This window comes from Equus przewalskii, chromosome 1 (assembly GCF_037783145.1).
Source record: "Equus przewalskii isolate Varuska chromosome 1, EquPr2, whole genome shotgun sequence".
In the NCBI taxonomy this organism is placed as follows: Eukaryota; Metazoa; Chordata; class Mammalia; order Perissodactyla; family Equidae; genus Equus; species Equus przewalskii.
Window position 1 is genome coordinate 131,599,000 of NC_091831.1, and position 25,523 is coordinate 131,624,522.

The 25,523-nt window shown below is 41.3% G+C and overlaps 1 protein-coding gene across 3 annotated transcripts in view; it reads left to right on the top strand.

The window, feature by feature from the left end:
• The window catches only part of RORA (RAR related orphan receptor A), a 688,440-nt gene that overhangs the window by 643,619 nt on the left and 19,298 nt on the right, over positions 1-25,523 (top strand). For all 3 annotated transcript variants that reach the window (XM_070578616.1, XM_070578631.1, XM_070578627.1), the window contains 2 exons: positions 9,433-9,518; positions 24,377-24,518. In XM_070578616.1, the coding sequence (XP_070434717.1) occupies positions 9,433-9,518; positions 24,377-24,518 (228 nt within the window). The remainder of the gene's footprint in view (positions 1-9,432; positions 9,519-24,376; positions 24,519-25,523) is intronic.

Genomic DNA, 25,523 nt, shown 5'->3' on the forward strand with positions numbered 1-25,523 from the left:
GTGAGAAATTTGGGGTAATTGTATAAAGTAAGGATATTTCATAAAATGCAGTAAGAGTAATTCTGATGTTTTTTGGTTAAGCAGAAACTAGATAAGATCTCCAGATTTGGTTTGGTTTTAAAGATGTTCTTTTCTGTTGTGAAAAACAGGCTTTGAATGATGAAAGCAAAGAGCTGACCCCATTGCTCTCAACTGTGAGCAAAGGAAGACTCAACCTAAATGTGGCACAATTGCACTTGTTAAGGGGAAAAAAGGGATTGGTGTCTAGAGTGAGGTTGATTGCTAGAAAAGATTAGATGCAGTTCTGTGAGTCAGATGACATTTTTTTGGTCTAGCATTATCCAGAATTATATAAAAGACACACACCTACTGTTGGAAAAGAAGTTATTAGGAATTTCCCTTGAGCATGGTCTAACCACTTAGTAAAATAAAATGGATGCTTTTTCCTGCTTATAAGGAATTACGGGGGTGGCTGCAGGCATAGTGGTTAGGTTCACATGCTCCACTCTAGCAGCCTGGGGTTCGCAGGTTCAGATCCCAGACATGGACCTAGCACCGCTCGTCAAGCCTCACTCTGGCAGCATCCCACATAAAATAGAGGGAGATGGGCACAGATATTAGCTCAGTGACAATCTTCCTGAAGCAAAAAAGAGGAAGATTGGCAACAGATGTTAGCTCAGGGCCAATCTTCCTCACAAAAGAAAAGAAAAAGAAAAGAAAAAAGAAATTATAGTTAACTCATGCTGAGAGATCCAAGAGAAAGATTTTTATTAGATATTTCTCATCTCAAGGTCCCAGAAAATCTTCAAGAACTATATATTGAAAAAATGTAGTTAATTCTAGAATCTTAGTGGGCCCTTATCTCAGCTGAGAATAATTGGCTGAATGGCCAGTTAGTTATCTCTGCCTTGGTCCCTGTTTTCACATAACCCCACAAATTCTCAACAACAAGTATGTTATGTTGTTTACAAAGGCAATAAAGTGGTTAAATTAGGAAAGACAAGAAAAGAGAAAGGTATTGTATCGCTGATCTTAATGGCATCATCTTTTATTGGAATTTTATTCAGTCTTTGACCCACTGGATGAGTAAAGTATTAGGAAGCAAATTCTCTTGTTGTTCAATTATTTTATTCACGGTTTAGTTAGTCACCAGGTAATTAACAAAAGAGGTAGAGTCCATTGCCTTAAATTTAGGTATTTTGTGCATTCCTGTGTAGTAGGAGAATTCTAGAGAGAACTGGATCTAAAAATCAAAGCCATCTACTCTTTCTCTATATGAAAAATCTGTTTCTCTCTGATTTGACAGAATCTCCCTGTCTGGGGACAAAAGTGCTCGTTTGGATTTGGCTTTTAGCAAAGATACATATGCATCAGGGAATGCGAGTCAGTTTCTCTGGAAAGCTTAATCTAGTAGGAATAGAAACATATTACAAAGGATTAATATTCAGTTCTCATTGTCAGAACTACCTGCGTATTCACAGAAAGCCACAAGAGAAGCTGAGCCTGTCTTCCTTATCCTTCAGAGATTTCCTGCGTACACAGCTCCGCTGTCTCTGAATTCAGAGGGGCGTCTGGCTCAGGGTTTTAACTCTTGTGCACCTAAGTCTTACATGTATAAAGACTAAAGAAAATAGTCACTGTTCCAAAACTCCAAGTTTGTCTTCTTTTAGATTTAGTTTGCAAATGCTTGATCTCTCGATTGTTGGAGATGTGTTTATGTGTTTGTATTTGGCAGGTATATGCAATACTTTTTATTTAAAAATGACTTTTTTTAAAAGCTGTTAAGTTTTCAGCAGAATTGACAATCAAGTTAAAGTTTTTTTAAGAAATGGCTTTACAGGGTGGCCCAGGGGCGCAGTGGTTACTTTCGCACGTTCCACTTCGGCGGCCCGGAGTTAGCTGGTTCAGATCCTGGGTGCAGACATGGCACCGCTTGGCAAGCCATGCTGTGGTAGCTGTCCCACATATAGGATGGAGGAAGATGGGCACGGATGTTAGCTCAGGGCCAGTCTTCCTCAGCGCACACACACACACACGAAAGTGGCTTTAAAACGTAGGTAACGTGCAGGATTTTTGAGTGAGTGGGCAGAGTAAGGTGCACGACTTTTTTTTTCATGGCCATAGCTCAACAGGGTCCTGGGAGTCTGATATCAACTTAATACCAAGGCTTGGTATGTCAGAGGGTGACACGTATGTTGACTGTGTTTAACAAGTAGAAATCATGCCATTTCCATCCCCGCAAGACTGCACAAGCCCTGGTGAAGGTTTAGTTCAGTGACTTTGTGACAGCTGTTGGACCAACTACGTGCTGCTTTTTCTCAAGTTGAGACTAAGGTAGTAACATCTGGACCCATTAGTGCCTCAGGAAGGCATTTTGGAAACGAACAACTTTTTTTAAGAAACTTTAAGTAAGTTTAGCTAGCAGATGAAAAGTACAGTTCTATGTATTTTTCTTTATTCTCTTTGTGGCAGAGCCTGTTGTGGGTAGTGAGGGCACAGCGTCCTAGTCCTTGCCAAGAATGATATGCCAAGCTTCCTAAAGCTTCCCATTTATATAGGTCTTTTCATCTTCAAAGAGCTTTGCGATCATTCATTTACCGCCACCTGCCTGGGAGGTAAGAATTATTCCCATTTTATAGATGGAGGAAGTGGAGGTGTAAGTGACTTGCTTGAGGCCACTCGGGCAGTTGAGGGTCAGAGGCAGATTTGGAAGGATTGCTGACTCCACTTCTTAGCTGAATCAACGTCCAGCTCTTTGTCTCTCGTGTCATTCCCCTTGAGAGCCGGGATCGATGATAACATACATCTAAAGGCATCAGATAATCCTGAATCGGAGAGAGACACCAAGTCTGTCTTTTTCTGTGGCTGCCTCTACACTTAAACCCTGGGAAATCTAGACATAGAGAAGAAGGCATTTAACCCTCCTGAGGTTCATTTTCCACATCTGCAGAATGGGGGTAATAATACCCATCTGACTACTTCAGAGTTGTGAGTGCCAAAACCGAAACAAGCTAATGAGGACAAAAACCTTAAAAACTGTCATAGAACTCTGCAAATCTCAAGCATTGTTATTGCTGCCAGAAATGACCATGGGACTGTTCTACCAAAGGGCCGGGACTTTTCTAATTGGGGCTGACGGCTTTGGTGATGTTCCGCGAGGATCAAGTACTATCATGACAGAATCCAAAAATCAGTGGAAGAAAGCCTGTGCTGGGGAAACATCCTAGTAGTCTATTTAGTTTGTATTTAATAGACAAAATGGCAGAGCAAGTTGATTTTTAATTTGCCTAGTAGGTAGCTCAAACTCGGCCCTCCCCACCCTGAAGGACCATTGCACGTGCCTGGGCCATGGAACACATCCATGCTGTACTCGGGCCATGGGTCCAGGATGACAAAACATGCCAAACTGTTGGAAGCCCACAGTCTGTTGCCCTCCCACAATGGAGATGTCGTGAGAGCTCTCTGCAAATCCTCACGGTGGCCCCAGGGCCTCCAGTGGCAGCAGTGAGAGAATGGAAGGAAAGGGTTTTGCTCCCTAAATTGTCCACTGCTAGCACACACGGCAGCTTTACACACTATAGAGAAGGGCGTCACCTCAGGAAGGATAATTTGGGAAAAAGGTGCCCATCTGGGCAAATTAGAAAAAGGCTCCCTTAGTCCAAGCTGTGACAGCCCTTTGCAGCAGGGCTGACAGACAGGTGAATTTCAGCCCCTACTTGTGCCCCCTTGGCTGGGATCCATTGGGCAAGGCACGGTGTCCTTGGAACTAGGAGGTGGCCAGACCCAGAGGGGCCGCAAGACTCTAGAAGCCAGAAGCTCCCAAAGTCCTTCCAGGGAACCAAGTGAAGACTGTGCTGCGCTCCCCCAGCTGGCCTTGACATGCAGGCCAGACTGCCATCCAGGCGGTTGCAGAAGCCTTTAATACCCCAGCAGTTTTAAACTGAGGATAAAATAAAGTGACTAATCCATAAAGGACTCAAGCCATTTTGCTGAAAATAAAATCAAATGCCTTAGGGTTTTTCTTTTTAATCTTTATTGGTTTTTCTGCTTACAGAAGTAATACATGCTGGTTGTAAAAAATTCAAACATTAGAGAAATACGTAACACAGCAAGTGAAAAGATCTCCCTACTCTCAGACCTCCGGAAAAAAACACTGTCAACAGATTGATGTAAAAGTTAGCTGTTGTTTTTTTTTTTTTTGTAAGCGGTAGTTCTTGACCATTTTTGCAAGACATGCAAAATTGCTTGACCTTCATTTGTGTGACATACTCTCACGGGTGTACCCAAGGTTTGGCCATTTCCTGGCAAGCCAGCAGTAACCTCGCCCTGTTCTGCCCAATTCAAGAAAGTATATGGTTGTGCAAGAGAGCTAGAGTGAAAGATATTATTGGGGTAAGCGTAGGTCCATATTAGTTTATTTTTTTTATATAAACCAGTAAAAAAACTTTTAATTTTTGTTTTTACTATTATTAGTAGCAAATTCCTTGTGACACATCCTGCAGCTGGCTACGACATACTGCTGTGTTGCAGCAAAGAGTTAAGTGCCAGCGTTGTAAAGGATTGCTGTGGTGGCTGGTATGAACTGCCTGTCATATTATTAGGAGGATAAGCAGCTTTTCTCTATCCCTACTTTGGAAAGAGCTTAAAGTCCGGAGAAAAGAATTTCATTTCGCTATAAGGCAGGATTTCTTATCAACAATAACAATAATAATAACTATTTACTGAGTGCCAGCTACTTCTAAGAACTGTGTGATGTGCGTCTATATGGAATATGTATATAAAATAATCATGTATGTGCTGCGTCATTTATACACCTTATCACTGAATCTTCAAATATGAAACTGAGGCTCAGAGAGGGTAAGAAATTTGTTAAACATTGGTAGCAGTCATCTGAAGGTCAAAAACTCTACTAGGAATTTTATGAAATTGAGAAGAATGATCTAGAAGGTTGATGATTACTTCTAGTTATAAACTAATCAGGTAACTCCCGGAAAGGCATCTTGACATCAGTTCCTGAGCTGTTTGTAAGTTTAACCAAATTCCTTATGAGATGTCTTTTGATCCTTGGTTAATGGTTGCATACCGAGCAGTACGCTGCTGATGTTTGTTACTGGAAAGATTTAGCTTGGCTGGTGCAATATGGTGAGAAAGAAAAAAAAAAACTAAATTTTTGAGTTAAATAAAAAGACAAAAAATGTGTGCAAATCCTAGCCTTACCTCTTCATAGCTCTCTGACTTTGGGCAAGTTATTTAGCATCTCTGAGTTTCAGTTTTCTCATCAAAAAAATGCAGATAATAATATTAAAGATGATGATGATGTCACCTATCTCACAGAGTTGTTGGAGGAGTGAATGTGATAATGCCTGACACATTATAAGTACAAATACATGTGAGATATTATTGGTTATTGTAAACCCATTAGGTTATTATCGAGCGATCGCTATTCACCCACAGCATGAAGCGATGGGTACAACTTTTGTACGATTGTATTTTTTAATTCTTTGGGAGAATGGGCATTTTTCTCTGGGCCAGGATATCTCCCAAAAGAGGTCCTGGGAATAAATGAGGTGTTAAGAACACTAGTGCCCATGTTCTTGTTCCTTCTATAATTAAAAGTAAAAAGCAAACTTTTTATGGAAGCACAATGCTGAATGACAGCCCAGCCCAAGGACCACTTGGCTGATAATCACTCTTGCATTCCAGGATTTCCTGACGCCCCGCTGCCACTTGTTGTCAGCAACTTGAAACTGCAGAAATTTGCCTCTACAGGTGTTGGGAGTTTGCTTGAATTACTTAAGGTGCATGAGACAGTGAATTATTTAGGCAATAGAGCTGAAAATAGGGGCAAATTAGAATTTTTCATAGCGAGATTGTTCATTGTTAAGGCAATTCGTGATTATATGCGTGCGTCTTGCTTCAGCTATTCCACTGCACAATAAACCTCTCTGCTGTGATGAATATGTATGTGGACTAATTTAATCAATATACTTGTGACAGTAGCGGTGTCTGACAGAACTCATCCTTTGAAATACTGGCTGAGTTAACGTGTGCAGTGTATATATGGTCCAAGACTTATAATTTGTGTTAAAAGATTATTTTGAAAAGACACAACCCTGCCTGTGAGAAAATGGAAAAGCCTGAGGGATGGAAAACAAGGGCAAAGGGATTTTTGTCCTTTTCCCTCTTAGTGGTCTGAAAACACAAATTTATGGAACTAAACTGCCTTCCTTTTGAAAAATTTGCAAGGCATTGACTACATGTTTTTTTCCTCGTTGATACATTGGAATTCTGTAAACTGACTAAAAGATGGAGGGTGGTGGCTCTTGTGCATCATTGGATTAAATGGAAGGTTGAGTAAGGGTCCTGCTCCAGTCCGCAAATGCTTGCTTTCTGGAACTATCAACATGCTTAAACAGACTGCATCTACAGAGAGTCTGCTTTTCAGAGCAGGTGGATTTTAGTCATTTCCTAAAGAGCACTTGCAACTGAAATTGCCTTCTGAGCTAAGAGCCACCCAGGGGTAGGCTAGTAGAGTAGTTTAATCTGACCAATCAGAATCCTGAACCTTGCTTTGGGAGAAACCCTCCCATCGCCTTACCATGAGAGTCCTAGTGAAGCTTGTTGTAACTAATTGATTCTTTAGCCGACATTGCCCACTGGAACTAAGCACAAACATAGTGGGAGGCAAAGGTCTAGGCAGGCGGGCCCCTGCTTGAAAATACAGGTCATCTACCGTGAGTCCATTCATACTAAGCATCTTGGCCTCCATAAATCTTGTGAAATCTGTCTCAGCTTGAGTACTGTTCAGATCTGAAAGACCCTGGGAGCTGAAGCAAGGCTGAAGACCAAGAATTTGGGAGCCTGACCCAGGCCAGCCGTCCTGTGCAGTAGTGGCACCAAATTATGGGTTTGTGATACAATGATGCACCCTTCCCCCTGCCCCCCAGCACTTTCTCCCTCCCCCTAGCCAGGCCATGAACAATTCCAAGCATAGAAGTGCTGGGCCAGGATGCACTCCCCAGGCCACCCCCATCGTGAGCAGGCTCCTCCATGCCAGACCTTCATATCATTTGCAGGATTACAGGAGCCATTAGCAGGCGTTTTGGTCACTGCCTTAAACATCATTTCATTTCTCGTGGGTAATCCATTAAGAGTCCAGACACACTGAACAGCAATACATCACTTTCTATTTGATCCAGATACAGTTCTCAGCATTCCCAATATGGCCCGCCCAGGGCCTTCAAATCTTATAAAGGACTAAGTAGATATGCTTGATCTTTCCATTGTTAAGATGGAGTGAAGATAACTGTTGAAAGGCGTGAGTTTACCACTAGTGTTACTTCAATTAACTCAGATAGTTTTGATGCTGACTTAAACTATAGGGCCTAACAAAGTCTATGTCTAATTTCTGTGATTACAGCTTGAGGTAAGACATAGGCAGAAGTTCAGTGTTGGTCCTCTTTATTTCACGTATAAATTTTGTTTACTAGATGGTCCATGTACTTTGTGTTCTCAGTAATTCTCTTCCTTGGGGGTTGGGGTGGGGGAAGCTGGTTCTAATCATAGACTAGTTAATTCATATGGAAAAGGGTAGGCAATAACTCTCAGCTGATATCACCTTTCAGAATTTCTCTGCTACCACTTGGCTTTTGTGAGTCTCTGAAAAATGTTGGGCATAACTCTCTCTCTACAGTTGCAGACAATCTGTGGCACAAAACTTCACCTCGACTATACTAAAAATATCCGAGGGGGCATAAGTGTGAGACATTCTTAGAGTTCAGATTTCATAAAGAATTTTCCTTGAAGAAATCAAGCTAGACACTTGAGATGAGCAGGCAGACTTGGAGATGATCATTTTTTGTTAAACGTGATTTTATATCATATTAAGTTGCATAACTCACAATAGATATATTAAGCAGTGTACAAAGACACCATTATTTGGGTATTAGAAAGCTTCAGGATTATGGAAACTATATTGGATGTGAGATTTTGAACAATCTCTAATTCTAGACAATGAAATTCAGCATATCAACACTAAAAGTGATTGATACGACTCTCCTTCTAGAATAGCTTGCTCTCCCTAAAAGTCACTGCAGTACTTGTACGAGGAAGTTAGCAGGTACACTGGTTTATAATGAAGTTAAATCCAGGAATTTTCTGTGTGCTCTTTCTAAGTATTGAATACAACATTGCATCAAATCCAAAGTAAGTAGTTGTGGAAATTATCCCAGGATACAGGATTACATTGGAAGAAAGAGTGGGCTGTGTGTTACTTACATCGTTTAACATATTCCTTAGGCAAGTCATTGCTTTGTGTAAAGCATGGGGCTAGGTAGAGGCTATGTGAAAATGAAATACACTTGGGCACTTGTGATTGTGTTTGCGTGTGTAATTTAGTAGATAATCTGACGTGATATCCAGTAGTGAAAACTGTGGAAAATAAATTTAGTGTAATGGAACATTCCAGGTAAACTGGTGAACATTGCCATCCTGTATATACAGCTCAGTGTTGGTCTTCTTTATTTCACATATAAATTATATTTAATAGATGATCCAAGTACTTTGTTTTGCCTAATTATTCTATTCCTTAGGTTATTTTTTAATCCTTAGTTATGTTCTTTTCAACTCTGTTCAAGATATAATGTGTTTGCTTAGAAATGTGCTTTGTCGTATTTGAGAACTTTGATGGAATGTGTATTAATTATTTGGTTAGTCTTCTGACATGAGGCATCTAGTTGGGTAGAAACACATGCACGCTGTACCAGGAAATCAATTTCCAATGTAAAGAACTCAGAAGCTACATATGATGTCAGGATGCATCCTTATTAAATTCAGATAGGATATTAACTTTATGGTTGAAAGGTTTGGATTGTACACAAATGGGCTAATTTTTAACACATGGCAACTACGTTAATTAAAAAAAGATGAGTAAGGAATTCTTAACTTACCATCATATGTAACTTATTAATATTTTGAATTGAATTATTTTCCTAAGTAGTCTTGACTTTTTAGAGTATATTTTTCTCTACTAGTCGAGCTACAAAAGCTCAGCCAAGACAGATTTATGACCTTTTAAAAATAACGATGGAAAATGAGATCGGAGGAAACATTTTAGTATCTGCTTTGCTCTGAGGCCTAAACTGCGAACTCTCCAGTTCTTGAAGGCTTTGAAATGCTGATTCCAGTCTTCTTGTGGGTTCTTAAACACCTTCTCAAATGACCCATTTTAATAACCCGAAAGCTATTATATAACGAGCAGCCATAATTTAGTCCAGGGCTCTGGGGGGACCCTCACAGTTCAGCAATGAATAGTTAATGCAGTATAATGTTTAGCAGGTTATTAGTTTTCACTATACAAATGCTGATCAGGGAACGCTTTTATAAGGTGTTTAAAAGAAAATGTAATTAACTGGTTGCGTGCTTCTGTTGCAGCTCAAATTGAAATTATTCCATGCAAGATCTGTGGAGACAAATCATCGGGAATCCATTATGGTGTCATTACATGTGAAGGCTGCAAGGTAAGCCTTTTTAATTGTTGTTGTTGTTTCTATTAATGTTAGAATGTATCTTCGTGGTTTTTATTTTTCGCTTCTCTGTCTAAAAATTCAACTCCTTGGCGTTTTGAATGATGAGGAATGACAGTACAGAATTAATATTTTGGTGTTAAATTACAATTAAGGAACTTATATATATATTTTTATGCCTTCCGTCAAAATGACAGGAGGCTAGAGAAAGGTATTTGAGCCGTGCTTGTCACTTCCAATTCCAGAATTGATTGAACTGATGAACAAACTCTGGTTATCTTTTTTAAAAAAGAGATGACTCTAGACTTCTGTAATATCCCTGTTATAAGCTTTATAAGAAGGCATTTCCAATAAGTTTAATCAGAATGTGATTGAAAGTCTTGTTGGCACACAGATGTTGACACATCTGGCCAAATTATGGCAAGGCTGTTGGAAAGAACTGGGTTCTGGTCCTGGCACCACAACTGGTTCATATTATTTTGAGCAAGTCTTAGTCTTTTAGTGACTCAGTATCTTTATCTCTAAAGTGGGTTTAACACCTATTCTTCCTACCTTTTAGAACTAGTCCAAGAGTAGAATGAAAAGCTGTAAATAAAAGTCCTTATAAACTGGGAAGTGCTATTTAAATCTAAATATCATCATTCTTATTGCTATTGTTAATATCTTAATTATTACTGACGCTGATCTCGGGACAGTATGTGCCACACATGTACAATGTGAGCGTGGGAAATAGAGATGGTTATCCTAATCATTCAAGACCCCCAAACTCGAATTGCCTCTGTTATTCAGATTTCAATTTATTAAGATTTAAATCCTCCTGCTTATTTGGAAGGGCCTTGAGACGGCTTACAGGATAAAACAGTGCAAAATAAACAGCAGAGGAGCTGTTTAAACACACAGGAGGCTTCAAAGACAGTTGATTGCCGCTGAACCAGGCCTGAATTAGCCCTAAGGGGTTTTGAGGCTGAAGCAAAAAATAAAATCCACGAATTTGGTTTGTTTTCCTTTTGTGAAATTAGAAAATACATGTCATAAAATACAAAATCACCTTCAGACACAAATAACTACTGAGAGACTTCAGGGAAATTTGCCTCGTAATTTCCTCGTGTCTTTGTTTTCCTGCTCATCATCGCAACACTTGCCGCTTTGTCAGTGTACAAATGCTTCACGTTGATCCCATCTTGGTGAAGCCTAGATTTCTGCACACCGCTGAACACACCGAATAATTTTTTAAAAAAATCACCTGCCTTTTAGGAATAGGGAGCTTGCTACTTAAAGGGGATTTTGAATTATTCATGTCTATGTTCACCTCAAGGCCTCAGGGTTCTGGATTACCAAGAAAAAAAGGTTATCTCCCTTTACTTCTGCAGTTTGCTCTCCCTCCAAATTATGTAACTAAATAAATGAATAAAATGAAATCAACTGCCTGGCCCACGCCATCCCAGGATGTAAGGAAGAGAGTGATCCGCCTGGGACAACTGTCACCCCAATGATTTTCAGAGTTATTTCAGCTGATGCGGCTGGGCAGCTTCCTCCTCACCCACTCTGTGTTCACACCTCCTTCTCCCTGGTATGAGAGGACATGACCTTTCTTGATGAAGGGGATAGAGAGAGCATAGCTCCCCTACCTGGATGTCCAAGCAAACTTGATTTCTGCGCATTGTGCATCACAAGCTCCCAGGCATGACCACATGTACCTTCATCCCACCCAAGAAACTGATCACTCTCTCTGACTCTTTCAGTATTGTCACATGTGGTTTTATGTGGCAAACTGAAATGAGTACCAGGAAGGACGTCCGGGGCTGGGTCAGGGGAGAGTGGGGACTACTTCATATGAAACACCTCAACAATTCAGAAGGCTAATTAACAACATGCTCTTCAATAAAATCTGAATTGATTGTCTGAGTACCACTGTGTTTGCAGAAGCATAAACAATATGTGTTTTCTTTTTATCCCCAATGTTTAGCTATAACAAAAATAAAAGCAATGAGAAAACAAAGGGCAGCTATTATTTCACAGTTGTCATTTTTCTACACTCCCTTCCAGATCTTCTACAGCCTTAATGCTGAAGAGTTTTTCACTTCTCTGTGGTTCTGTTCCTCTGTTTTATTGACTTTATACAATGGGAGTCACAAAAAAGCCAAACAATTAAAACTTAATTTTATTAGCAGATTGGGCCTCTGCCCGGCCTGGGACCTAGACAGTGGTGTTTATATTTGATGCATATAGTCTCTGTCTGCATCAGAGTTTTTCTCTGCCATAGCTAACGTTTTTGTTTCTAGTTTGGTGAAGTCAAGAGAATTCTGCTTTTGCCATTGATGTTAGTGATTAATCATGTTCTAACCAGGTGAAGGTGGTTATCTGGTGACAAATTGTGAGTAATTTATCTGTGTGACAGTATCATTAGACATAAGGAAAATTTCTAATTGGATATATAAGTAGATGTCTAATAAGAGGAAAGAAAGTGACAGTCATTTTCCGAGCTAATCATTTTGTGAATGTATTTTAAATTGCATTTTTCAATCAACAACCTGAAACCACAAAAAACTAGAGAACTTATTTAATTGCTGAAAGGATTATCTATTTTACCATGTTTGCTCAGGTAAGCATTGCACATGAACAGCAAAAATGGTAGAAATTTTGGTAGCTGTTTCTTGGGTCCCTGGGTGTTCTCAGCTCACCCTATCCTGGTCCCCTTAGTTACCTGTAGAGGGACAGTATTGTGTCATGCTTATGTTCTCACTATGGAACCAGACTGCCTGGGTTTGAATCCCAGCTCTGCTGTTCACCAGCTTGAGCAACTACCCAACCTCTCTGGGCCTCTGTTTCCCCATCTGCAAAACCAGGATAGTAATTGTTACTTCATAGGGTTCTCACATGCATTTAGGCAAAGGACTTAGAAGGGGGCCAGGCATGTAACGAGCACCCAGTAAGCATCGGCTGTTGTCGTCATTCCTGGCCCAACTGCTCAGGCCTGAGTAATGCTGCTCTGCACAGTCAGATAGTACTTCCAGGACATGTGTGCGTCCAGTCTTGATTTTTGTGACCATTGTGATTTGTTATGTAGACTTTGCCAATAAAAACAACAAAAAAGATGTGCACCCCCTTGGGAGCAGACGCTACGTAAATGCTGTTAGGGATCCAAAGCATAGACCTAATTCTTCCCTCAAGCAGTTTATGGTCTAGTTGCAGAAATGAGGCCTACCTAGGAAAAGCTAAAGAGCAGCACGAGAACTAAAGGCTCCAGGACAAGGCCACAATCTATACTGTGACGCAAGAAGCATACGTCCACTAGGCTGCAAGGGCCTAGAAATGGGGAAGTCTTGGTGGTATTTGGGGGACAATTTATAACCTAATTTGACTGGTGCAAAGGTCACTTTCTGTGGATAGTGGAAGATAAAGATACACAGGTAGGCCATTCCCAAGTTTTTAAGGGCTCCCTTATGCCCCAATTTTTATTATAAAAGCATTTTATTTGTCCTTTTGAAATAGCAAAGGATCAGTGTTGTAGCACTGCCAAAGCCTTGAATATTGCATTTCAGAAGACCCTAGAACCTAGGCCTGCAAGGGCTTAGTTATGTCAGCGAAGATGTTTCTGAAGGGCCAGCTTCATGGACAAGTGGTTAAGTTTGTGCACTCTGCTTTGGTGGCCCGGGCTTCACTGGTTCAGCTACTGGGCACAGACCTGCACACTGCTCATCAAGCCGTGCTGTGGTGGCATCCCACATAGAAGAGCTAGAATGACTTACAACTAGGATATACAACCATGTGCTGGGGCTTTGGGAAGGAAAAAAAAGAGGAGGAAGATTGGCAACAGATGTTAGCTCAGGGCCAATCTTCCTTAAAAATAAAAGATGTTTCTGAGCTCTTGGAACAGAATTTAGTCCCAGCCCTGAGTGAGTACTAGGAGGGGGGTAAGATGAGCTGGCACAGGCCTGCCGGAAAGAGGGTTGGTGGTGTAGGCCATGGAACATGTGAGCAGAGGAAAAGGCCAGAAATAAAATGAGAGGCTGTAGACGTTAGGATTAGGGTTCAATCTTCATAGTGAATAAAAATGCTAAAGAATTTATAGAAAAATGACCATTGGTTGAGGTTTTCTTTTGAGAAATGGTCCTATTTATTGTTTAACTTCAGCTCCTAGCTTCATCATTAGATACAGTGGCTGCTCAGATGATGAGGATGAAAAATTGATCTCAAATAAAAAAAAACACCATCTGTATCCTTTAAGACTTTCTGGCTTTACCATTTCAACTATAACTTTTTAAATGATAATGTACAATCGAGTATTGGGATTAGTGAATTGATTTCTGCTAAGTCTAGCAGTAGAGTAGCATTCGTTTGTCAAATATTTTGTTGTTAGTGCAGTCAAGTCAGTTCCAACTCCTAGCAGCCCTGTGGACAGCAGAGCGGAACCCTGCTCAGTCTTTTTGCGCCATCCTCTCAAGAGCTTCCAGCGCTGTATCAGACAATGCTCCGCTGCTATTCATAGGGTTTTCATGGCCAATTTTTTCAGAAGTGGATGGGCAGGTCCTTTTTCCTAGTCTGTCTTAGCCTGGAAGCTCCGCTGAAACCTGTTCGCCATGGGTGACCCTGCTGGTAATTGAAATACTGGTGGCATAGCTTTCAGCATCACAGCAACGTGCAGCTGCCACAGTATGACAACCGAAACAAGGGTGGTGTGGTTCCCTGACTGGGAAAGGACCCCTGACCACAGTGGTGAGAGCACTGAATCTTAACCACTAGACCACCAGGGCTGGCTGTCAAATATTTACTCATCAATTAATACATTTAAGATAATGTCTTATGCAGAGCTTCCTCTTCCACCCCGTAAAAGGAGAATCTGGAGTAGTTTCTTTGCATTAACAAATACGCTCTCTGAAATTAACGATAAAAAGCCTTTTCAAAGATATCTAGAGTGTATAATTGATACTTTTTTTTTCCTTAAAGAGTTAAAACAATTTCTGGAGCTTTTTATCTATTAGGTTAAAAGGAAATGTCCATAAATGTTCCTTTTAGGCCCAAATTGTTTTTTAGAGGATTCTAATATTTTTATTTCGGTTGTGAAATATCACTAGCTCTGGACCAATTTTGTCCGCTTTTCAGCATTGATACATTCCTGCTCAGCGTTTTTACTTTGACGTTTCATAAGCCCCGGCCCCAGTGTTAGAGCTAGCCATTGAAGATGAAAAGTAGACTTGGCGGTTATTACATCCTATAACATCAGAGTTTCAATTCTATTACATACAGGTGATAAGAAAAAAATTTTGTTTAGGTAAATCTTCCAGTCCTGTGATGAAATGCACAAGTGGTAAGATGTGCTAAACTCCGATCTGCCTCATGATGGTTGGATTTTTGGGGTTTTTTTGTATTTTCTGTTTCTTTGTTTTGGTCTTAATCATGTGTCAGGAACTGCTGCCCTTCCTCAGCTCACAGAAAACTCTGGGCTTGTAGCCTTGTGGTGTGGTGGGGCTCTAACACAGCGTCTGGCTCAGGCTAGGGCCCTCATGCTTGCTTAGGGATCCTGAATTGTGTTGCTGAGTGTGTTCAATGGATCGGCTCTGAGTATGGCACATGATAGTATGGCATAGGAGACATCGACACTTACCACATATGACACGTGAGGTCAACTTGAATCAGAGGTCATTTGCACATACAATTCTACGGGAAGGGTAGTCACTATTGAATGAGGAGTAGTTCAGGAGATCCGTGTTTCCGTGATTTATTGCTGCCAGATGTATGAGCGAGGGGCTGTACCAGCTAACTTTTGCGCATGAAGTTGCCTCTTCTTTTCTAAAGAACAAAGTTCCTTCCTCATTTGCTCGCTTGGGCACTATTACTCCCACCCCTTCCCATTTTAATTTTATCCTTTCTTCTCCCTCTTCCTCTCCCTAACTTTAATTTATGCAAGCCCTCTCTTTACCCCTCAATAAAGTTAAGTTGACAATGATCTTTTTTCCCCTTATCCCGATACTTAACTTCCTGCCACGTTTATTCAAAGATATGTCTTCTTCCTCACCCCCATACTTCTGAACGTTCTCAACAGAAAGTTCCCAAGATAAATCCAATTGTAACATAGTTCATCCTTTTACGTATAGGATTCTCCATTCTTCTCAGCCTCAAATCGAACGAGAGGGAGACATATACTTACTTCAATAGTCCCTCGAATTCTAAATTTTTAGTTGTATTGGAAAATACAATAATTCAGGCAGGCATGTGAGCATTCACAATAAATCAAAGAGTTATGAATAAATCTTGGTTGTCAAAAGCAAATGTGTAGCCGTTCCAGAGCGGCTGCCATTAGAATTCAGCAAGGCAGCTGTCAGCTGTTTTCTTGTAATTAAACAGCCAATGAGCAGCTAATTAAGACATATGTGTATACAGAAGTGGAAGTGGGTATGTTAATGAACTGTAGGAATCAATTCATTAAGTGAAAATTGTCAAAAGACCAAACATCAGATCAGCATTTCAGCCTGTGCCTCGCTGAGAAGGAGCACCAAGCAGGAGGGGAGCCCCAGAGCAAGCCCCCCTGAGCACCTTCCCAACCACACCCACAGTTCGGTGTCCAGCCAACCCACACTTTGGGACAAAACTATTAATAATTCCGAGAGGAAATGCCATGTATATTTCAAAGCTTTTTATTAAGTAGCTCTAACAATGAAAGTGTTTTCCTACCTATATATAAACCTGATATTCGAGAAGCTATAAAATGCCATCTCCCTCACCTTGTCTCTGAACCATTATGTGGAACTTTGACTATAGAACTGAAAAATGGGGGGGGGGGGTGCGTGTTTGTTTTGTTTGGTTGTTTACCTGTTTTTGTTCGGTCTGCCCTCCGTGTTTGTCTCAATGCTTTTTTGGTGGTGCATTAAGAAGTCTTTGGCCCTTGGAATAACATGCACCCAGGGTTCAGGAATTCTAATCCTGGCTCTTCCCCTTACCTGCTATGTGACTTTGGACACATAGCTTAACCTCTCTGCACTTTAATTTTCTCATTTGTAAAACAGATATAAAAATACTTACTTCACAGAGTTGTTGTGAATTGCAAATAAATAGTGTTTGTGAAGTGTCCTACACCGTGCCTGGTATAGAACAGGTATATGATTGTCACCACTGTTTTTGTCACTGCCATCATGTTTTCCTCTGGTCATTCATTCAGCAAGTATTTGTTGACTTCTCTAAGTACTGGGTTAGCTATTGAAAACAAAGAAACCAGGTCATCAGTGAGGAGGCAGAACTGTAAGACAGCCAGTTAAGGGCTGTGACGGGACACCTCCAGGGCTCCAAGGGTACACATGGGAGGGGCTCCTCAACCAGCCTTGAGAGGGGCAAGGTCAGAGAAAGTGACTACTCCAGTGAATTCTGAGGAGCTTTCCAGGCAGTGAGTGTGTGCGGTGGGGGAGGGGTGCCCTTAGAGGAACTGTGCACACAGGAGTTTAGGTTTGGCCCGAGTGTGACTTTGAGAAGAGGACTGAATGTAGGAGAGAGTTGCCTGGACAGGCGGTCGTAGTGTGGTCATCAGGAGGGAGCCATTGAGGGCTAATAAGCCGGGATCTTTGGTGACTGTGGGAAAATGGACTGGAGGGAGCGAGAATGGAAGCAGGAAGACCAGTGGGAAGGCTGTATGACAACGAATTTGGGAGATAATAGATATGGAAACCAGAAAACTGCAGTAAAGATGGAGAGAAGTCGATGGATTTGAGAACTGTGAAGGTGGCAAGAAACAGCCTAATTTGGTGACTTCGTGGATATGGGTGGGGCGGAGGCAGGGAGGAAAGGAAGCCCAACCTTCTGCCTTGAGTTACTGGAGTGAAGGTGGTACCTCTCACTGAGCAAGACAACACTGGAGGAGACGAGGCTGGGAAATGGGCAGTGGGTTGGGATATGTTCCATTCTGGGATGAAGATAAAACCGTTCAGCTAAAGTTTCTGAAGAGAGAGAGAGAGTGCGGATTGTGTGTGTGTGTGTGTGTGTGTATGTCGCGGTGGGGGAAATGGGGCTATAGAAGGCCAAGCCACACTTTGGGTAAATACCTATCCAAGGTAGGGAAGATTCATTCTAACAGCCTGATGGAAAGCTGGGGATCCAGCAAGGACTGGGCTCCGTCCAGTCACGTGCTGATCAGTTTTTAACAACCATTCTCTGGAAAACAAACAGTGTCTATATGTATCTATGTCACTGCAGTGTATATTTCACTGATAGAACTTCACACAATTTACAAATATTAAAGTCTGCAATACTCTTTATTATAAACTTCATATAGACCAATGATTCTCCCTGAATGCTCTCACTGATTTTTGCTGAAGTCTTACATCCGTGCTTGTGGTTGCAGTTGACGAAAGACTGTAGTACCACCATGAATGTTGGTTGATATTTTCATTTACATTAATGAATAAGAGGAAAGTGAAACAAGTGAGACATATTTTGGAACTTCACTCATTCGTCAGCGATGACGTGAGTAACGTCTTTGCTGAATCAGATAATCGTTTTTAAATACTGGAAGAATGTTTCCTCAGTGTTTGTGTGCTGCTCATAATGTGATGGCTACAGATATGACATACTTTTAAATTTTACCCTCCTTGTTATCATTTTCTTCATTCCTTTTTAAATCTGTACAATAAGCAGAACAATAAATCAAGCCCCAATTGGTAGCATTTGCCAATTTGGTGCATGCTGGTGGTATAAAGACTCCCCCACAGGGTCAGTTACAAGCTTCCCCAAATGACGTCTCCTTGAACACAGAGTAGGGAAGAGATATACAGTAGCACACCATCCTGGAGTATCTCTACCATCCAGATAAAATTGATGTAAATAACCCTGAGAACATGGATAATAGCAGAATAGTAATAAAATAATAAGTTAACTTTTAATATTGGTTATATTTAGTAAGTGGTTCACAAAATTCCTCAAATTTTAACATTCAACTCTTGCAACCCGATATGAGCCATCTTCCTCACACCATGGCCTCAGTCCTGGTCCTGGGGAGCTCCAATCTAGAGGGATCAATGAATAGTTTCATAGTGTACAGCCATATTGTTAAAAAAAAATTAAGTAGAATTTTCCAGAGAAGAGAAGGCAGAAATCATAAATAAAACTCACTGAAAGGCCATCTGAAAGGCTAGGTGAGATAAGGGAGGGAGCACTGGAGGGTGACCTTTGAGACAGTGGAAACTGAGGCAGGAGCTTGATGCGCAGGGAGTCTGTGTGTGAGCAAATGGAGACTGCATGACATTAGGTTTTTAGTCCAACACTTAAGAGATCCTTAAGTAAGAGGACACTGCAGTTTGAGTCCCATCACGGACACCTACCAGCTGTAGGACAACCCTGAACAGGTCACTTCCCATATCTGAGCTTCATTTCTGTTATCCGCACAATCAGAAAACTAGAGTAATCTCTGCTTCTTAACAAAAGGAAAGCAGCAGAGTCTTCAGGAAGCTTTGTTAAAATATTTACCATACAAAATTGACATTTCTTCTTTTTTGACCTACAAAAATGGCAATTTCATATTGTTCAAACTATTATGTATGCCTGGACTACATCCCCAAAGGTTCTGGTTCAACAGATACAAAGTGCACTTTTTAAAAGCTGCATGGGTGATTCTGATGCACTGTCTGTTTGAGAACCACTGAAGCTGATAATCTCTCAACTCCCTTCCAGCTCTGAAGACCTGTTTGTGTTATTCTAATTTACGATTTGTATTGCTGCCTGTTCATATGCTGCCACTAGGTGGTGGTAGTGTGCCACAGTCACACTAAGTATGACTACTACCCTGAAATTTCATCATGGCGGCTCTCTGCTCTTGCCCACCATGTTTATAATGACACATCTCCACGTATTTTGACATCCATAAAAAGTGAACTTTTATGAAAGGCAAAGAAGTACTTCATTAGTTCATCTTTTAGAAATAAAACTCCAAAATTACGTACTTAATATCTTTCCCAGCTAGCTTACAGTTTCAGCACTTTCTCTCTTATTTATACATACCTCACCAACCCCTCCCAAGACTCCATGCACTGGCCTGTGCTGCCCCTGCTCTCTGTGTGGCCTCCAACTCCCCAGCTGCTGGAACTTGTGTCTCAGCTCACTGACTTCTCAGTGGGACCCTCTCCAGGACCGCTCCCCAGTCAGTCAAGACTCTGCTTCTACACTTATAAGCATGCTTCTACCTTGAGGTAGGAGGGTACCTACCATACTTTCCAGTCTTTCTTCCTCTTGCTTCTCCTTCTTGTAATCTTTCTCCCTCTTCTGTGTTCATTAGCTTTACATATTTTGTCAGTTTTAACTTCCCAAATCCTTAAACCTCTGAGAAACACCAAGGAATGCTGAAAAGTAGAGTTTTTTTTAAAAAAAGGAAGCCCGAGCCTTCATTCTGTGTGAAATGCAAAGTTCAGTGTTTATCTGAGTCACAGAGGCTAACCCTCTGTCTCCCTTCACAGCTCTCACCTTCTAAGCCCACTTGACCCCTCCCATCTGGTATTTGATAGCTCTCCTTGGGGGCATGACTCTGTTGACTTAGTCCAAAAGAAAGATCTCTTCTCTGGTTCTCAGCTCTGCCACTCCAGAACTTTGAGCAGACACTTGCTCCTCTGACTCGGTGAGGAGTAACTGGTGCCATGAAGAGTCAGGTGTGTCTGCTTGCTTGCTCTCTTTTCCCAAACCCTTCACAGCTGAGATGTCTGAAGAAGGGTGGTCCCTTTCCAAGCAGATAGCTTGGAGCCAGACATTGGTTCCAGTCTCATGCCATTGCTCAAAGCGCATGGAGTGCCTCATGGGTTTGCCTTGCCATTTACGGCATAATGACTCAGACATCTTTAATGATGGTGACTCTGTGTCCTTGAAGTAAGTTTGTTGTAGTAGTTGTTGTTGTTTGCTTTCTAAATGAGCCAAAGTAACTTAGAAATAAGTAAGGTGAATAAAAAGGGACATAATCCTGGTCAGAAATGAAGGAAGATCAGGAGACCATGAGACTGGCTTTCTCGGGTGACTGAAACCCACATCAAGAGGCAGCTGTAGAAGAGGAACCTGGAATGCCTGGGCAGCGCCACGTGGTCGGCGGCAGGGGCTCACGGAAGGAAAACATGGATTTCAGAGGAGATGAGTCTTGCTCCTTTATTATGCATACCTGTTTCTTTGCACTGCCTAATTTAATGGTTGCCCTCTGTGAGAACAACCAAGTGGAAATCCTTCTGACACACAGGGAAGCAGAAAAACAAAAAGAATGAAAGTGTGAATTCTGGAATTAAACCATATGAATTCATATCATGCCTTTCCCCCAGGCTGGAGGTGGGGTTCCAAGCAAGTCATCACGCCTCTCTAAGCCTCAGTTTCTTTGACCTTAAAACAAGGCATAGCACCTGCCTCACATTGCCCTTGTCAAAATTGAATGATGTAGGTCACAGAAAGCACAGGGTGTCTAGCACATGAGAAGCACTGTCTTAATGATACCTGCGATTTGTTTTAGTCAGTTGGGTAAGGTACACAGACACGAAAATGACTGTTATGAGGGAAGAAGTTTGTTGTCCTCTCAGGTGTCTAGAAATAGGAGGCACAGCAAGCCACACAGGAGCACCCCGGTGGGAAGCACTGGGGACAGTCAGGAGGCAGAGAGAGCGAGGGGAAAATATGAGCAGAGCCTTTATTGTGATTTTTCCCGGGAAGAAACAGGCAAGGCAGGGTGAGCAGGTTTAGGATTGGCTAGTTGAAATAATTCAGCTGGCTCTGGTGTCTAGGGGTCGTCCCTAGTCTCTGGTACCTGGTCCTCGGGTGGTGAGGGCAAGGGAATATTGGCCCAGAGTGTGAGAGCCTTATAGAGGTGGTGGTTGGGTATATGGGCTCTGCACTGTTTGGTCTGCATATGAAAGGCATGCCCCTGGGCAGGTTGTTTGCTACCTTTAGGAATTAACTAGCCCTGGGAAGTGCAGTCCCTCTTGGGTCAGCAAGTCCCCGAGATGTCAAAGCATCAAAAATACAGAATGAAAGGACATGATGAATACAAGCACTCATTAAGATTTCTCTCTCTCTCTCATTGTCATCGTCAGCATCTTCATGATGCCCTCTCGGAGTTCCCTTGATGCGGAGCAAACTGGTGGTTGTACATGGTTTCTGTACTAACATTCTGGAACTTTATTAGTGGTGGTTTGATGTTAACTTGAGTTTAATATGTGGAAACTAAAAAGTAGCATCCTTTTTGTTAATGATCTAAGCATTATTTAAGAACTGTGTCTAGTTCTGGATTTCAGATTTTTGAAAGAAGTAGAGAAAATGGAAAGGATCTTGAGAAGAAATACTACAGGTGGAAAAGAACCAGAAAGAAAGGTGACAGATGCTGTGATCTGGTCTACAGATGAGCTATTGGGAGATAGTTTGGCAGGCCTCAAGTACTGGTTCCATTTAAAGAAACAAAGAGAGCGTTCAGACATTCTCCATATTCATGATCATAGAACAAAATGGAACAGGCTCATTGTGAAGCAAGCAAAATTCGGCCTCAACTAAAGGAAAAGCAAATAATTCCTGATCCTAGGCACGCACAGTGGTAGCAAACACAGAGGGTCTGAATGGTGGTAGAGTTTCAAGAAGGAAATAAACACCTTTCAGCTTTGACAGGTTAGATGTCTCAGACTAAACTGGATACCTACACAGGTGACCTCTTGGTATCTCTTTGTAAGGAGTATCTGCCTCTGTTACCATTTATATTTCTTGAATTCTCTCCAGCCCCCTAAAAAGCTTCACTTCTCACTTTCTTTTCACAGAGGGAAAAAACACACAAAACACAAAAAAAACCACAGCTTTAGATATTTTAAGAAAAGAGAGATTGCTTCACAGAAGAAGCAGACTTGATATAGGGGAGGTTTAAGATACAATAGAGGGACACTCTGAGACCCCCAGCCTTGCTCATATTTAGGTTAGTGAGCAGCTTGGCAGAGAGCCAGAGGAGCTGAGAGGTCCCCTCCCATCCCAGGTTGGCTTCCAAAAGGAACTGGGAACTGAGGTCGTAGCCATCGTATCCATGGTTTATCCAACAAAGTCCCCCGGCCACCACAAAAGAAAGCAGAGGTACTAGATGGTTCTTCCCGAGTAACTCATCTACCTTTCTACCTGCACACTGTAGAAAAATTAGAAAGCACAGATAAATAGAAAGACAATTAAAATCACCCATGGCCCCACCAACCAGTGCCAACAATTCTTTTCGTTTGGGGGCATCATTTTCCAAAATTTCTTCTTTGTTAAATATATGGATTTCTTTTTAAAAAATTGGATTATATTTCATTCTTTAGCTGTTTTTTTATTCAACAGTATATTTTTATCACCATTTTATGTCAATAATTGTATTTTTGAAATACCATTTTTAATGGTCACTCAATGTATGGATATCCATTATGACTCTTCCAATTCACTAATTTTGGGCATTTAGCATCTTTCTAAATTTTTCTTATATTACAGATAGTAGTGAAATCAACATGCTTGTAGGTAAATATTTGTACCATTCTTAATATTCCTTTAAAATATAGTCCCTGAAGGGTGATTACTGGTTCAGTGGATAAGCATGTTTTTAAGGATTTTGATACAACTGCTAAGGTGGCCTCCAGAAAAATCTTTTAGTGAGAGTACCCTTATCAGTTTGCCCACCACTCTGAGTTCTTCAGGATTTTACCTCTTCCCTCTCCACTACTGTCCCCTTTGTTGGGGTCATCTATTTTTGCCACTAAAGATTTGAAGATGATAGTACTCTTTTGTATCCTTCCTGGCTCTGCTTCATAGAAACGACTCTGATTACCTTCTTTCTCTGAAGAGTACATCCCAGGCTTGCAAAACCACTGAGAGATTAGTCAACAATAAAAAGATAACCAAAAGCCCCCCAACCCATGTTTGGAAATTAAGAAATGTGCTTCTAAATAACATATGGACTAAAGAAATCTATTGAAAACTGGAGCATTTTCAAATGAATGATAATGAAAACACTACATAGCAAAACTTGTGGGTTACTACTAAAAGGAAAACTTTCAGCTTTAGGAAAAGAATAAACACTGAAAATTAATGAGCTAGTTAGAGTCCAGCTCATGAAATTCACAAGAATGAATGAATGAATGAATGAATGAAATCATTGAGGTCAGTGGCTCTTTAAACATCCTTGTACATCCTCTCATTTCCAAAACAGTGCTTAACAAACAAGAGGAACTTGATGAACATTGGATTGGTTTTGCTAAATCTTAAAGGCCATGATTCTGAACACATTGTATTTCCAAACTGTCAAGGGTTGAGGAGTATCCCCAATCTGATGGATCTGCCAAGACAATGCATCCAAGTGTCATTTAACTTCCCCGAGACAGTTGATTCTGACTTGGGGAATGCAAGATGCCTGCAGGGTGGTGGATTAAAGTGGGCTGCTAGAGGTTACCACAGTACCAGGATTGCAGCTGCCTTGGGGTATGGTGAGGCTGCATTTTCCTTATCTCTGGAAGTCCCAGAAAAGTGTTTGTTTTTATTCTACTAAAAATATTTTGGAGATAAAGGTTAAAGATAAGTGCCTTTGTACCATTCCATCAAGCACATAGCTTTGATCATTAGAAGCCAAGAACAGGGCCTGAGCCTGTGGTTTTTACGAAGGAAGGCAACCGTCTGTTGGAGTCAAAGAAAAGTTTTGCATGTGTAAGGAATGGAGGATTAGGCTCTGGGGATCAATTTTACTCAAGGAAAAAGAAGTGACTTTAATTTCATTAATGGTCTCCTGGATGATTCTGCTACAAGTTTAATTCTCCATTAAATATTAATGCCGCTCAGTGCTTAGTATACTGCCTTTAGTATCATACTGCTCAAACTGACACTAACCTGTTTTATATTTTATAACTGAATCACAGGGCTTTTTCAGGAGAAGTCAGCAAAGCAATGCCACCTACTCCTGTCCTCGTCAGAAGAACTGTTTGATTGATCGAACCAGTAGAAACCGCTGCCAACACTGTCGATTACAGAAATGCCTTGCCGTAGGGATGTCTCGAGATGGTGAGCACGCACAGCTTGAGTTGTACAGTAGCGTGGGGTTGTGAAAGTGCCTTCTGAAACCTGGACCCAGATCTGCCAGAACGTGTCCCCTCTGTCCCTAACCTCCCCCCACCCCTACCCCTCTGGTGGCTTTGTGGGTTTCACAGCGGTTACTTCCTCCTCAATAATCCATCGGAGTCAGCTGACTGGCTAATAGGGAATAGCATAGAGGAGAAGTGTCTGTGTGGTCAGAACACCTTCTGATTTTTGATGTTTAAGACATTACAGGTGGATGAATTGATTGCAGGTAAGTGTCATCTGAGGGCCTTAATGAATATACCTCCTATAGGCATTATGCCCAGTAGGAAACACAAGCCAGAGCTAATTGTTACATGCCCTACACTAGTAAGCTTATTGGCAGTTGGGATGAATTAGCTTTTATGCTAGCTGGCTATTTTGAATCACATGCCAAAGTCAAATATTTGTACATACAGAAAGTGTGAAAATAGTGCAAATCATGGCTCCGTGACAAATGTTCTTTTCATTAAAAGAAGCTATTTTAAGAAACAGAGACCATCTACCATTCAATTGCAAAACATTTCAAGATTTTCCTGGAAAACTATCTTAAGTGCACTGAATAATCAACACCAGATTTCAAGACAGTTATTCTTATACAAGGAAACTGGGCGGAAAGGACAGTGGGTACGTTTTAAGGACTTTTCTGAATGTATGCTGGCTGGCTCTCTTAAGAGATCCCTTTGAAGGAAATATCCCTTCCAGTGGAGTTTCAACCTGTGGAAAAATACTTCAGGATGCTGGGCAGGCGTTCTTAAAGCCTGCCTTCCCCATAATCAGATGTTCTTGGGGTCTGCGGACCCACCCAGGCACGAGTTATGATATCCTTCAGTAGTGGTGCACAGAGTGGCCTCTTAAAATGTGTGGGAACAAAAGGGAAGTTTCTGGCATCGGAAGATGCGAGTCACAGAACTTACACCATATTCTCAGAAATTCCTGTGATATGCAACT